Source organism: Triticum dicoccoides, chromosome 4A (assembly GCF_002162155.2).
Source record: "Triticum dicoccoides isolate Atlit2015 ecotype Zavitan chromosome 4A, WEW_v2.0, whole genome shotgun sequence".
NCBI lineage: Eukaryota > Viridiplantae > Streptophyta > Magnoliopsida > Poales > Poaceae > Triticum > Triticum dicoccoides.
Window position 1 is genome coordinate 45,860,723 of NC_041386.1, and position 15,035 is coordinate 45,875,757.

The window sequence follows — 15,035 nt, forward strand, 5'->3', positions numbered from 1 at the left end:
TCTTGGGTGTGCGTTGTGGTGCCGTGTGTCTGTTTCAAATTATTGATGATCGTTGCTTTATATATAAAACGGGGTGAAATTATTTTTCAGTACAGAAGCATGTTGGAATTTGTCATGTCACAGGTGGGTATTCACGATCAGCGGGAAAAAGATCAAAGTAGCGGGCTCTCACCTTCTTCACCGCGAGACAGATGTACAATTTTGATTTTCTGTTTGTTTCTTTGGGTTTTTTCGTTTTTTATCTGTTTTCTATGTTTTCACCGTGTTTCTTTGGTTTTTTTTCATTTTCTGTTTTACTGTGTTTCTTTACTCTAGTTTCTTTGGTTTTCTGTTCTTTTGGCATTTCCTCTCAGGTTTTCTTCAGATTTTTTCATTATATCTTTTCCTTTTTCTAATACATGTCTACTTTTCTAAAAACACATTGTACATTTCATATACATGTGAAACTTTTTTGATACACATTGAGTATTTTTCAAATATAAGATGTACATATTATTTCAAATACATGCTTCGAGCATTTTTTTTCTATACATGTTAAACATTTTTTAAATACATATTGATTTTTTAAGTTGGCATGAAACATTTTTTAAACCACACGAAAAATTCTTTACATTATAATTTTTTAAATTTCATGGCCAGCTTTTTGAAAATGCGAGAATATTTGTTTAGAATGTAATGTACATTTTTTAGAATGGTACAAAATATTTTTTATACTATGCAAACTTTTTTTACATTGTATAAACATTCCTAAAAATGCCACGTACGTAATTTTAAAATATGTGAATATTTTTATAAAATATCAAATAATTTTTTTAATGGTATGAAACATTTTTTTGTATAACACAAACATTTTGTAAGTTCCCCATAAATTGTTTTTAAACCAGGGACATATTTTGTTTTCACGATTTTTTTATGCTATCAACAATATCTTAACACCGCATTAACATTTTTGGGATTTGTAGTGAGCATTTTTATAATTTAATAAAAATTATTTCCATTTTTGTTATATAAATAAATTTCATCAAAGAAAAGAAAAAGGGAAAGAGAAAAAAATTCATGGAGCACAGGTGTTGCTCCTCCCGCGCACTGGGCCGGCCATTTACGGAGTACTGTAGGCGACACTGTGTTGTGTATCGCAGCAAGCGATACATAGCCACGGTCCTTCTTCGCGTCTGGAGCTCCATGTTCCCCGAAAGGCACCAAAAAGTGTTTGTATCGTGTAGCATTTTTTTAAAGGTCTATTATAAAAGTTCATCGAAAGTATAAAACGCGTGTTTTATACTTATAATGAACTTTTCTAATAGACCTGAATCCTTTAAAAAAAATGCACCCCGATCATAATAAAATTTATATCAAGGTCTCTAGACCATCGAATGACCACTACCGTCGTTAGAATGAGTCACTGACACATCGTTGTCGCCGCTCCTCTACGGAAGCCGGCTTAACCTTGTTGATGAAAACTGGAAAATCTTCGTGCACGTGCCACTAAGGACCAGCACCCTGGAGCCGATGTCATCGTTATTGAACCCTTAAATAGAACTGAAGCATCTGACATCAAATCTCGCCTTCGTGTATGCACGACGAGAAACCCTAATCTCGCTGACCCAAGAAAATGACATGATTCTATGCCGAGGCTTCGTCGACTACATCCAGATGGACAAATGCGGGAAGGATTGAAACTCATAAGACAAATTCAAATAAGAAGCACCGCCATCCGCCTGGGTGCGTCACTTGGACTAAAAAAACCCTACTAACCTAAAATACTAGCTGGAGCGAAGGCATCGGAATTCCCTTTCCCACCACCTGTCGCCGGAGCAACAGGTAGAGGGAAGCGAATCCTTGGGCTCAACAGCAAAGCCCGGAGGCACATTTTTAGTAGCCAACAACTACTATCATATTCAAATGAAATTTACAACGAGTAGACCATTTTTTAGAACGAGCTCCTTGGAGCCTTAATTTTGAAAATTTCAAAATTCAAACTTTCCAGTTTAAAAATAGACACGGAGAATTTCACATGTATACAATTTCAAAATAGACATGTATACAAGGATGTAAATGTGTATGTGTGTAAAATTTCAGGTGAAATACCTTGAATTGTGAGCAGCACAAAAAAATCATGGACTTTAAGGATGAACAATGCGTATGCTAAAAGCCCTAGTTATTTTTCTTTTTGTGTATCTCTCATTTTAACTTATTTCAACCTGAAAATTTGCACAAGTGTACATTATGTACCCAGGCATATGTGTTTTTCTTTAGAATTTTGTAAGTCTGAGAAGTTTGAATTTTAAAGTTTTTAAATTACAGCCTCCATGAAGCTCGGTCTTCATTTAACATTTTCTATTTACAACGGGACTCAAAGCTGACTAGCTGAGGATATATTATCTACTTTTAAATTGCACAAAACTTGTCTTGGCTGCAAAACAAATAGTAGTAACTTGCACGTTTGACCAGGCACAGTGAACCAAATTTCACCGTATATCGCATTTCACCAGAGTCGTTATATTCCTTAGCGTAAGCTATTAGTATAAGTTTTTATAACCAAATGTGCCAACCAAACATAGGCTGCTACAACAAAATGAAATGGACGGCGGAAAGAAGTAAAGGCCATCACTCCCTCTGACCCAGCACTGACGGACCAAAACCAACTCTCAGATTCCCCACTCGTCTTCCTCTCATTTTCTGTTGCTTGGCCTCCAAGCATCCTTTTTTTTAATGTGACGTGGTTCAAGCGCCCCCTATGCTTTAGCAGCGGACTAATTAAACATCTCACATCCTAATGATTTTTTGATCAAAGCAATGGTAATTAACATGTACCGACATATCCTACATGGGTACTACGTGTTGATTGCTCCAAGGATTGGCGTTTGCTAGCTTTCGGCACGTCGGCTTTTGTTCGCCTTGAGGAGTACACGTAATCAATAACTAATAATTCGCGGGACAGCTGAAATTCTAGAGAGCACTCCTGCACGAGACGAGCGGTATCGATCAGATCTGCTGATGGAGTATCTAAACGACGTGCGAGTGCAATGCAAGTCGCACGCGATCGACCCGATGTGATGATACGTGTTTGATGGATTGGTATCGTCGCGACCTCAGTCACCAGCTGGTTTAGCAGGCGTGGAGGTGTGGCTGATCTGCATCGTCACCCAATTTTGACCAAGACCATCGACGTGGTGGTGTTTGATTGATTCTTCGGTGACTAGTCTAATTTTAGGAAATACGTAATACTGTAGCACACACAGCCACGTCGAAGTTGAAGAAGCTACCAATATATGCACACCTTGCACGAAAATGAGATGGTAAGACTGAAATAAATCGTAAAATTGGATCTCTAACAGTCGGCCAGATTACGCAAACTCTTCAGAGCCCAAGTGGGTAGTGCCAAAAGTAAACCAGAACAGTACTTCCTGGCGAGGAACATTTAGAGCAACAAAACAATAAAGTCATCACCTCTAGCATACGGAAACTCTTGGATTTTTGATCCAGCTCAAATAGTGGAAATTTGCAGGACACGCACGTGCCGGAGCACGCTCCTGTCAAGCTCTACCGGGCCGTTCGATTGCCTCGCGATTCACGAAGTAGCGTGATCACGCGCGAAGGCACAATAAATCTTGAGTTTCAATCGTTGAAACTTACGATTTTTCAACTGAAACTTGCGATTTTCTCGCTTATTCTTACCAAGTTTCATAGATAAAATTTTAAGACTTTTTTTTGTCGGTCGTAGGCACAAAAAACATGATTTTATTGCTCGCTCATACTACGTTTCAAGAGTTGACACTTAACATTTATTTTCAAAATTTGTCAAAATGTATTTAAAATGAATCTTGTTTGAAAGCCCTCATCACGGGAAACATGAATACGGAAAATAACTTAATCTGGATTTTTTATCCAAAAGATATAACAGTTTAAAAATAGGAAGCCAAAAATAAAAGCACATGCGAGGGACTCGGTGCCTTAAAACATATGTGCCACAAATCCTTGTTCCTCAAATAAGACACAATATCCGTTCAAACCTAGCATGGACGAGTCCCCCTTATGAGGCAGAAGCCCAAAAAAGTCTTCGCACATAGGCCGAGCATGGCGACAAAGAGGATCCATCGTTGTTTCCAAAAACTAGGACCCAATGCAAACCATTGTTATCTTTCCACTCATGTCGTGGATGTGGATAAGGCGGAGGTTCACCGCCACCTCCTACTTGGACTGGAACAACTCTAAGATGGCCTGGTTTTATGGCCACAAGAATGAGATCGGCGACGAGGTTCGCAAAGGTGGTAGCGCCCGCATGCTCGACCTTCAAATGCGTTTCCGCGGCTTGGGTGAGGTGGAACTCTACCTCCACCTCCTCCATGCCCGCCTCCTCCTACACGACGGCCTTGTCCTCTGCCGCCGCCACCACCTCCTCCTCCTCCACAATGCGAGCGGCGCGACATGCATCGATGATGCGCATCTCGGCTACTATCTCTGCCTAGCGCTCCTACTTCAACAATTTGTAATACATCACCTTTTGATGGACTAGGGTGGCCGGCGAGGTCAGATCGGAAGGGGATGAGGACAAGGAAGCGGTGGCGGCACAGACAATAGGAAATGGGAGGAGGGCTTGCCCTCGTTGTCTAGCTTAAATAACCGAGTTCTTGGCCCCTCGGGCGGCACGCCAGAGCGGCGACATGAATGTGGTCTTCGCACCGATAACCTTCCCGGCGGACCAATGGGTTGTTGCTGGGTCTCGCCCGTCAGTCCGACATGGTGAATGCGTACGAGCACATACAAGCGTCTCGATACCCGTGCCACATATGAGCTGGGTTTGAGAGGTGCCAGACAGCGCGAGCATATTGACTGACTTTAAAGGAGTCGGTTGGGTGACGTTTTTGGTCCTGGGCGGTATCCGATTTGTCTACCCCGATGTTTAGATCTTTGCTAAAAACCACAAACTGAGCCTAACTCAGATAGTTAGGTTTTGGTTTTTTGTGGTGGAATCAGCTCATCAGTATTCAAGTACTAGACTCACTACTGCTCGCATTTTTTTAGATTTATTTGAGGCTTTCCGGTGATGTTTGTTCAGTGGAAGGAGATGCTCCCATAGACTCGAGATGCTAGCTCAGTCTCTCAGAGATGCTCATATGGTACGGTGTATGCATATGTATGAGTGCGTCTGCAGTTGTTTTAAGAAAAAAAGATCTTTGCTAAAGGGCGCTCATAACCGGCGAATGTTTTTTTTTTGCATTCAAACTTGAGAGCTTTATTCAACAAACGAACTCCTAGCATCATCAGCCAAAAGGCTAGTGAGCAGGAAAGGTGGTCTATCATCAGTCCAACTCTCGGTGACCGTCAATGTGCTAGCTCACTTTGCACAAAGATGGGCCGGTACATTGGCTGACCTCGTTACATGTTGGATACAAAAATAAGTAAAAGAGGAAGCTAGCTCTCCAATTTCTACTAGTACCGGTGCCACAACAGACCGACCGACTATTGTGACGAGAATTCTAGAGGTTCACCACCTCCACGAAGTTTGGCAAAGATGACTCCATCTCTCAGTGCTAGTGTCTCACCAATGAAAGGATCCGTGACCCGATGGTGGGGTTTTGACCATGCACCCAGCAAACTGGTATTGGAGCGAGCAACTCCTCCCGCACCACATTTGTCCGTGTCCATACACATAGCCGCATCAGTGTTAACCTTTATGACGCCTGGATCAGGGGGTCTCCACCCATGGCCTGGCAGCACTGATGCACACGACCGCGGTATCTCTAAGACAGCCAAGTCTTCCTTGATGCGCCGAATCGTTGTAACCGGATCGAGCCTGTCACCATCATGTGTAATTCTGTTCCTGGAATGCCATATTGCCCACATAACGGAGATCAGCTGCGACCTCTGTACATCTGTGTACTTGTCATCACATAATATGTCTCGCGACCAAGTTTCTGGGTGTAGACATGGCCGGACTACACCCAGCCATGAATAAGCCTCCGCCCAGAGCATCTTTGCGTGCGAGCAATGCACTAGAGCGTGCATTAAATCCTCGTCCATAGCCAAACAAACTTTGCATCTGCCAAGTTGTTGTATATGCCTACGTCGTAAGGTGCATTCATCCGGAAGAAGCTGTCGAACAACTCTCCACCAGAATACCCGAACTTTAGGCAGCACATTGAGCTTCCAAAGACGCTTTCACATCTGTCCATCAGTCTGTGAAGTGCTAAGAACTGTCCCTTCCTCTAGAGCTAGACGCTCGTTGCGAGTCACGAGAGCACGGTACGAAGATTTGACAGAGTAGTTGCCATTCTTTTCATGAGCCCAAGCAATAAAATCCTCTCCACCCCCATGTCGTAGTGGTATATTGAGAAACCGGCGAATGTTTGCCAGAGAGGGTGGCACGGGCGGATTTTTTTTTTAAACATCAGTACAGACACAAGTGCTTATATACACGGACTGGTTTTTTCAGAGCGACATGACAGCTTCTTTGTAAAACTACCGTTGTTTGATTTTATTTTTGACAACTAAAACTGCCGTCAAATGACGTTCGCTTGCGTCCCCTTCCCCAGCTGTTTTTCTCTTCCTTTTTTTTGCTAAAAGCCTTCTCTCACACTGCTTGTAACCGGGCCCCGCACCAGATCTGCGGCCCGCCGCGGGGAAGGCAGGCAGGCAGACAGCAAAAACAACGCCGCGAAGACGATACGCTACGCGCAATAGTGAAGCAGACGGTTGTTGCGCGCACGACTTCCTTCCTTCCTTCCTCGAGAAGGGGGAGGGGGAGCCCGCCCGCCTGCCTGCGTCGCCGCCACCGCCTCCTCCTTCTCCTTCCTCGCCCACTGCCGCCTCCGCTCAGGCGACTCGCCGCGGGGAAGGGAGGCCGACCGGGAGGAGGCTCCGATCCGGCCTCTGTCTCCCCAAGGTATTCATGATCTTCGCGCCAGTATCTCCTGCCTGCTTCGTTGGGTGTGGGTTTGATTCGCGTGCTTCCCCTTCCGCGACCGCTTATCTGGATTCGGCCATGTGTGTGAGTTGAGGTTCGTCGGGGGCTGGTCAGGTCGAGCCAAACGTGTCGCGGGCAAGAGGGGATTTCGCGTTGGAGAAAATATGAACGCGCAATATTTGCATTGACCGGTCTGTCGATCTGTTTCTTCCCGTTTCAGCTCACCCCCTTCCCCCCACGATTACAATGGGAACCTGCAAAACCTATGCTTTCTTCTAGAAAATTTTTTAGATCATCTTCTAGAAAAAATATATATTCTGTTCATTTGCTGATTACACTTAATTCTTCCTAAATTCCCAATTAAGTCGCCCTTGTTCCCAAATTTCGCGGTCGCGAGGAACTGTTTTGCTCCAATGGTCTGATTATTAACTTGCTAATCTTATTACTGTCAAATGCAAGATTACAAGATTCCGTCGAAAAGGTGTCAGACTGTCAGCCACGTTTGAGCTGACCAGCGTAGGTTTCTCTTCTCTCCGTAGGGGTTTTGGTTGGCAGCTTGTGCTTTTTTGTCCTCGCAGTTCCTAGCTGGAAAACAGTGGGGGTGGAACTGTTGGATCTATGCCAGCTTGGCTAGAAAAAAGCTGGTCCTGTTGTTGTTAATGATCAGTAATTGGGTGCGAAACGTTTGATGGGAAGTGGGATCCTGGGGATTTTTATTTCCTTGGAAACATAGGAAGGGGTCTTGGAGGGCAGCTTAAGAATAAGTACAGTAAGATACATATAATCATTGCGTATGGACTTTTTGGTTGTCACTTCTGCTCTTGTATTTGTATAGTATTACTACTGTCATTAATATATTTGGATTCATTCAGTATCAGGCAAGACAGGGGTAGTTGGTTTTTGGAGTTGGATCAACTCTTTTGTTCTACTATTAGACATGGACAGTTGAACTTGTAATTCTTGATTGCCCTTCTGTTATATCAAAGAAATAGGTGTTCTGTCATACTCTGTTCCATTTCCATCATTTCAGTCGTAAGAGCTTGCCAATATCTTTATGATCGTCCTTTTCTTTTCATTTTTATAAAGAAAAAATTCAGTAGTGCAGCTGGTACAATAACAGTTGGTGAGGAAATAAATGATAGTGCAAGCTAGTTGCGAGGATGGGCACTTTATTGTTCTTTATACTCAATTAATATGTGAACAGTGGATATTGACATTATTGATGCCAAAATGACCTTGTCCCCTTGCACTTTCAGGCCTATTATTTTCCTCGGGAATTGGATTTGGATACACTCTTCAACAATTATTGTCAGAGGTGTGAACATCGAACTTCTCGATATCTTCTTTTGGGAGGTAATGCTACCCTGCTACTCATGTGACGGCGTTTTATCTAGTTTGTGCTTAAGACTTTTTTTTCTTTAATCTTTCAGTTTGGCTTCAAACACTTCAACCTTGTAGGAAGAATTTCCATTTGCCTTGTTATGGTACTGTTTGCCCCCAACAACAGCAGCAGCATATCAATTGTCATGCTATAAATTCTTTTGAAAGTTAATAACTAGGATGAGGTGGAACATGTTTTTTGCATACAAAAAAGTTCGATGCCAGTAAGCGGTTAGGATCAACTCGCACACATGCTATTCAGATGACCATAACTGTAATTTAAGATGATGCATACTTCCTTACTCTAGAGCGTGCAGTGTTCACAGATAAGATTAGGTATCTCAAATTTGTGTGGTTATTTAAGTGATTGGATTTGGTACAGTTCTGTGATGCTAACTTTTTTTTAGAATTACCTTTTTTTCTATTTTTTTGTTGACTCTTTGGATGTGGTTATGCAAGTTCTGATTAATAACACATGCTCTTTATTACAGCAGTCTAGATATTCTCCAATTCAAAAGGAATAACACTCAGCTGAGACAAGCACTATCTCAGCTACCGGGAGGCCTCGATGTCCAAAGTTTTGGAAAGTAGAAATTCATTTGGTACCACCACTCCTACGAGCTCAGCTTCAGCTTCAGATTCTTCAAAAAAGAACGAGAAGACGGTATCACGCTACCTAAGACCTTCTACAGGCTCATGCCATGATTTATGCAAGCATGGACACAGGAATCCTTCTGAAGAAAAGCTTCTGCTTTTAGGAGGGAGAAGAAAGAAACTTCCAACTCATCCAAATAATTTGACACTGCATGGATCAGTTATCTTAGATACACCCAAGGATGTCAGGAACAGAAGAAATGTTTCACTAGTCAAGTCGAGTATATCACTGGGTGAAGCTGATCGTGTTGTTCACAAGATAAAATCAGCAAATTTGAGAGGCACTGAATCATCGGAACACTTGGTCCCACGTATTGCTTTATCAGCTGATCATAAAAATGTGAACTCTGATGGCAGAAAGAAACATCCAATGGTTGCACAGAGGACTTTGGCTAATCCGAGGTATTCCAGCGGAGTACCCAATCTTGATAAAAAAGCAGCAATGCCAGTTAAGGGTTCGAAATTGCCAGAGAAGATACTGCAGGAAAAAGCTAGAACTGTGGAGAAGGACACGACTGTCAAGCAACCGTTAGTTAAGAAACCAGCTTCACTTCCTACTAAACTCAACTCGATTAAGAAAGTTCCTGTGTCATCTCAGGCTTCTAATAATCTTGTATCTTCAAAAGATAAAAGTACTCTGAAAGGAAAGCTTCCTTCTTCACCAGCAATTATTACTGGCAAGCACACAAGCAATACTGGTAAGACTGGAAGAAGTTCGATGAGGTCCAGCAATGCAAGTATCAACGGCAAGGAACGCTCAGATGTGCCCAGAACACCATTCTCCATTGAAGACGAGTTTATTGCCTCTGTTGAATTACAAGAAGATGATGTGCAAAATTCATGTGTTACAAGCTATAATGTGGAGTCAACAGTAGTGGAGCTGTTTCCAGATGCCACAGAATATGGAGACATTTCTCAAACAGCACCAGAAGAAGAAAGCAGAATAAGTTCAGATGATGACTTGGACATGTCCTCATCATCGTCTGTCCAATCTGACTTGACTCCTGTTGAAACAGACGAAGAGGATGTGCAAGGTTCATCTATTACAGGCCATCTGGTGGAGTCAGCGTTAGCAGAACTATCTTCACATGCCACAGAATATGTAGAAGAATCTCGACCAGCACGAAAAGAAACAAGTAGATTCAGTTTAGAGGATGATGTAGTGGGAAGTAATGAAGTGAGCGAACCATTGGTCTCTGAACTCCCCGTTGCTGTTGAATTGCAGCGATCATTTGATAATCAGGCACTCAAGACTATGCTCAGTAAACCTTACCTAGAGCATATGCAACCGGAGAAGAATTCTGCTGATAATCGAGCTTCAACGGATGAAGACATCCGAGCAGATGCTGCAGCTCTCTGCCAGCTACCTAAACAACTGACAGCTGTGCAAAATGCAGATGTATATGATTCTGTATTAGCTGAAAGTACCTCAGAAGTTGAAGCTGATGGAGTGAAAGTCAATGCTAGTGTGGAGTCTGTAATCACTGAAAGTAGGGAGGACATGGGAGCTCATGAAGACCTTCAAGGGCCTCCGGAGTCTTGCCTTGATTGCACTACAGGAAATGTAGCTGAAAATGTCGAGGCTGCTGAAATTGACGATGTTGAGAATATTAATAGTACATCTCATTGCCAATCAATTTTAGAAGCTTCATCAGATGGTGAACTTACGGAGCAATCAAAGTCTGTGCTAACTGATTCTAATCTACAAAATGATGAGTTAGCAAGTGTCCATAACAATGGCTCCTTCCAACAGGATGAACTGAAATCAATGATTGTTGCTCAACAGTTAGTGGAAGAACTATCAGATGATGAAAATTATGAAGAATATGATTATGAGTTAATTGAATTAGATGAGTTTGATGCAGAAGATGAAGGAGAAGCAATCAACCCAAATGATGACTCTTCAAAGGCTAAAGGCCAAAGGCTGCAAAGGATCTCATCACTTCACCCAGATGATGCTAGTACCACACCTTACAAATTGAAGTTTAAAAGGGGTAAAATTGTAGAACTCACCCCAGACAGTAATGGCCCGAGAAGACTCATATTTAGAAGAAGAGCTGCCAATGAAGTTGCAAATGGTGAAGGTCAGCTAGTGAGAAGGATTTTTAAGAGGAATACCAGAAATAATGGTGTTCCTACTGAGCCTGACTTGGAATCTCCTTCAGTGAAACTGAGGCATCAAGATACACAAGACAAGAAAGATGCGCAGGGGCTATTCAACAATGTAATAGAAGAAACTGCAAGCAAGCTTGTGGAGTCTAGGAAAAGCAAGGTAAAAGCTTTGGTTGGTGCTTTTGAAACAGTGATACTTCTCCAGGACGGCAATCCCACTACACCACAGGCAGGTAACTCACCATATTTAGCTCAAGATGAAGATGAAAAGGCACGGGATGAGCCATTGTAGATTATATATGCACATATTACGGAATCGCCAAATTTTCTCATTAATGTTCTGGAATCTTCTTTCTTTTTCCTCCGAAACTGGATTGAGTGAAGAGTATTTTTGTATAGCTTGCGTGTTGCATCTCTTGTGGCGAGAAGTAACATTTGCCCAAAGGTTTGGATTATTACAGTGCATAGCCAAGGGGCTTCATGCAGATAGTGCTTTCAATTATATTTCAATGTAAATCGATTGAGACACCAAGAAAACAAAACCAAGTGTGCTTTTGTTGGCTTGGATTTACGAAGTTCTATAATACAAGAGTGTTGGTTTGAAACTTGTTACAAGCATGCTGCTCTTAATCTTGGGTTTGAATTTGCTATCCTGGTGGGTGTATTTGTATGTTATTGGCCTTGGATGCAGGGGAGCTCCTAAACGTGTGCTGTTGCAATGCTTATTTTCTTACAGTCCCTGCTTCATCTTGAAGATGCATGCACAGATAATTCCATGGTACTTTTCATCATCCACACCCTTCAAACTTTCTTATGTTGATCCTGATACAATGCAATTGCATGTTGGATGCAACTCTACACTCTTATCACTCATCAAAACAAATACATTTTATAATACGATACAGTACATGGCTGTTGTGAGACTTATATCACATTCAAGTCATGCCGTCCATTTCGTTTCAAATTTTGTAGAATGGCAATGTCTCAAAAGCAGCATCCACGGGGAGACTTTCCTGTTGATCGTATCTTCTTGGCCTTCTCTCTGATCTTTTTCTCATCCTCGTATTTCCTTTCCCCTGCCATTGACCTTGCTCCTCCAGCGATTTTGTTGATCCTTGTCATTTCCTGATTGTACTCTGCCAATTGTTTCGCTCTCTTTCTGTCCAACGCAACCTGCAATTTAGCAAATTCTCAGTTCCTTCAGCCCCATCATTTTAGTAACTAATTGCATCATGAATCATGATAATGATTTGGTTTTGCACAAAAGGATTATTATACCCCCGCAAATAAAATAATTAATAATAACAATGAAAAACACAGTGCCCTATTCTTCTAAAAAAAGAGAAACATGCTGCTCTGCTCTATCAAATTATGCTTTCGAATCAACAAAAACCTCTTTCTGTTCTTTTTGGCGCTTGGCCTTCACCTTCTTCTCAGTCTCCCACTCGGCTATGGTTTCCATCATCTTTTCGTACCTAAATTCGGCGGTTATGTTAGGTGTAGCTGCATCAAATAATTAGCAAAAACTAAAATATTTATACTCACTCCTCCCTGACTCTAGCAAGCCTTTCCTTCTCCCATGCATCAGCCTTGCTCTGTGTGCCGGCAATAGCAGTTACTCCTGCTGCGCCATCGTCGTTCCGCCTAGACTGATATGATGTTGCTGGCCTGACAGCGGTTGGTACCCTCTGAACTGCCTGCTCCTGCTCAAACCTCTTGCTTCCTTTCTTCTCTGGTGATTTTCTGGAGGATCCTGGAGCCTTTTTTGCTCCCACAGAAGAATCATGCATCTTTGGTGGAAGTGGCAATGGCACCTTCTGGTCTGAACCCGTGCCTCCGGGCTTCCTCTGTTCTGGTTTCAGTGGCCTCCTTACCGATACGTTGGCTGAAACGATAACACGATGCGACATTGTTATAAGATGTTTTGGTACAGTAGAGGTGACAAGGGATTGTGTTAAGTGGGAAATAGATAAGAATACCTGGTCCCTCGTCAGCATCTTCTGCACGCTCTTTGGCACTGAACCATCTTGAGATCTTGCTGCCTCCTGTAGGCTTTCTCATGCTTTCACCTCTCTTGGATGGCAGCTGAACAGGGCTGGCCTTCTGTTTCTCTTCTTCTGCTGCGATTGCGTATGCCGCTGCGGCAATTGTGGCTGCGAATATAGCGTTGTATTCGTCTCCGCTATCCATTTGCGCTGGAAGGTGGGATGCCAGTCAGATTCTTTGTACCTTTTTTTTTGTTTGTTTGGTTCATCATGATGGATTTGTTTCTTCTAACAAAAATTCAGTTCAGCACGAATTCAATTAGGAAAAACCTATAGCTGGTTTCTGACATGAATATGTTTGAAGAGTAGTTTCCTTGCTCATAGCATCTGAATATCTGACGGTTCCATAATTTATGTTTTACAGTGTGGATTAACTGATTTGATCATAGTGCTATAGGATAGGAATATAAGTGGAGTGTACTTCTTACTGAACAAAAATAACATAACAATCTATTATTATTCTTTTGCAAATTGTATGTTTATTAAGCTGAAAGAACAAATCTGGTCACATACCTCTTCCAGGAGCCGAGTTTTCTTGTGGCAGTATTGTAGAAGCTTCCCCACCTTTGTCTCTCTTTTCTACTCCAGAAAACTGAACCCTACAAAAGGATGATTCTAAGAACAAGCAAACTAGTAGAATAAAAGGGAAGGATCAACTAATATGTTGGCCTAGAAAACTTTGAAGCCCTTGAAAAGACGAAGAACATAGAATATTTTTTTGAGAGCAGAAAGACATAAAAGTTATTGTTCCGAGAGGAAATCAAACTTAAGCATGGAGAAGATCAGAAGAAGCTCACAGTTAATCAACCAAGCTTTTAGCAGGCCCGGCTCTAGATGCCGCAGTTCTTTACCTCAGCGCCTTCAAGTCGCCGTCCATGGCGCGCAATGTATTTGTAGAGAAGCAGCAGCTCCAAGGGGCACCAAGCCTTGCATTAACTATGGCTTACTTGTACCTGGAGGTGGTGAAGGGAGGAAGACGAGAGGGGGGAGGAGATGGTTGGAAGAGGGCAAGGGAACTGTTGTCTTGGAGGCAGGCAAAGAGCATATGTATTGGAGCCTTCGAGATGGGATTGCTTTACCTTCATGGAAGCCTTCAAGAATCCATCCCCTTTTGGGTTTGCGCTGCCCTCCAAGAAGAATCCCACCTTCTGCCTTCGGCTCAAGTCAAATATGACAGCTAGCCTGGGAATAACAGCTTTCCTTAATGCAAATTAGCATCTTCTCGTGCATTACCCCTGCCTAATTATGCATGATTCTCGTGCTCTGTACATAGCTAATGGGACACTTTCTTTGGATAATGGATTCTAATTTGCTGGCCAGTTACACGTGTCAGTTCGACGTTGAGCCTGTTCCTTTCAAGTTTCTGTTTTTTTAATTGTTTTATCGTCAGTGCTGGATCTGTTCCATGGATGCTAGATTTGCCACTCTGCTCTTTCTTTAGTGCGGTAGGATCCTTTCTTTAGTACCTTCTGTCCGAAGAAGGGGCTCCGATTTCCAACTTCCAAGATTTTGTTCTTGAAAAAGAGCTACCAGGTTACAAAATGCAGAGCAAACTCTCGTCACCTTTGCACCAGACGATGCACGCACACGACCAGTAGACCAAAAGAAAAGCGACAAGTCACGACAGTTGATGTACCCTTGTAAGTTCTTCATATTTTTACTTTTTAAGTAGGAGATGAAATTAGATTAAGATACACTGCCAATTGTCATCAACAATCTCTAAACTTTGTATAACCGTAGTAAAATATCACACGACAATTCATAGTATAGTCGGAAAACGAGCTCTTTGCAACTCGTCCCAGCAGATTACCTATCTAAACTTATCCGACAAGCAAGTTCGAAGTCTTTGGATTAGGGATGCAGGAGCGGAGCAGCTCTGCTCTGTGCGCTGAGGCCAATGATACCACCTCTCTAGGATCCAAAGGAGTGTCTAGAGG

The 15,035-nt window shown here is 42.4% G+C and overlaps 2 protein-coding genes across 7 annotated transcripts; one reads left to right on the forward strand and one right to left on the reverse strand.

Annotated features, from left to right (window-relative positions):
* Positions 1-6,668: 6,668 nt before the first annotated feature.
* Positions 6,669-11,665, forward strand: LOC119284889. Of its 2 annotated transcripts, none has more exons than XM_037564060.1 (3): positions 6,669-6,886; positions 8,164-8,260; positions 8,779-11,665. In XM_037564060.1, the coding sequence occupies exon 3, from the start codon at positions 8,856-8,858 to the stop codon at positions 11,343-11,345; it is 2,490 nt and encodes an 829-aa protein (XP_037419957.1). In that variant the 5' UTR covers positions 6,669-6,886; positions 8,164-8,260; positions 8,779-8,855; the 3' UTR covers positions 11,346-11,665. The 2 variants fall into 2 exon arrangements, with proteins under 2 accessions (XP_037419957.1, XP_037419959.1); XM_037564062.1 differs by having other exon boundaries at positions 8,782-11,665.
* On the reverse strand, positions 11,595-14,196 carry LOC119284890 (remorin 1.4-like). 5 transcript variants are annotated; one of them, XM_037564064.1, is made up of 7 exons: positions 14,178-14,196; positions 13,950-14,051; positions 13,612-13,697; positions 13,033-13,248; positions 12,599-12,938; positions 12,447-12,528; positions 11,595-12,226 (listed from the first exon to the last, which is right to left on the reverse strand). In XM_037564064.1, the coding sequence occupies exons 2-7, from the start codon at positions 13,973-13,975 to the stop codon at positions 12,038-12,040; spliced, it is 939 nt and encodes a 312-aa protein (XP_037419961.1). In that variant the 5' UTR covers positions 13,976-14,051; positions 14,178-14,196; the 3' UTR covers positions 11,595-12,037. The 5 variants fall into 5 exon arrangements, with proteins under 5 accessions (XP_037419961.1, XP_037419962.1, XP_037419960.1 ...); XM_037564065.1 differs by lacking the exon at positions 14,178-14,196 and having other exon boundaries at positions 12,480-12,528; positions 13,950-14,160; XM_037564063.1 differs by lacking the exon at positions 14,178-14,196 and having other exon boundaries at positions 13,950-14,160.
* Between the last annotated feature and the right edge of the window lie 839 nt (positions 14,197-15,035).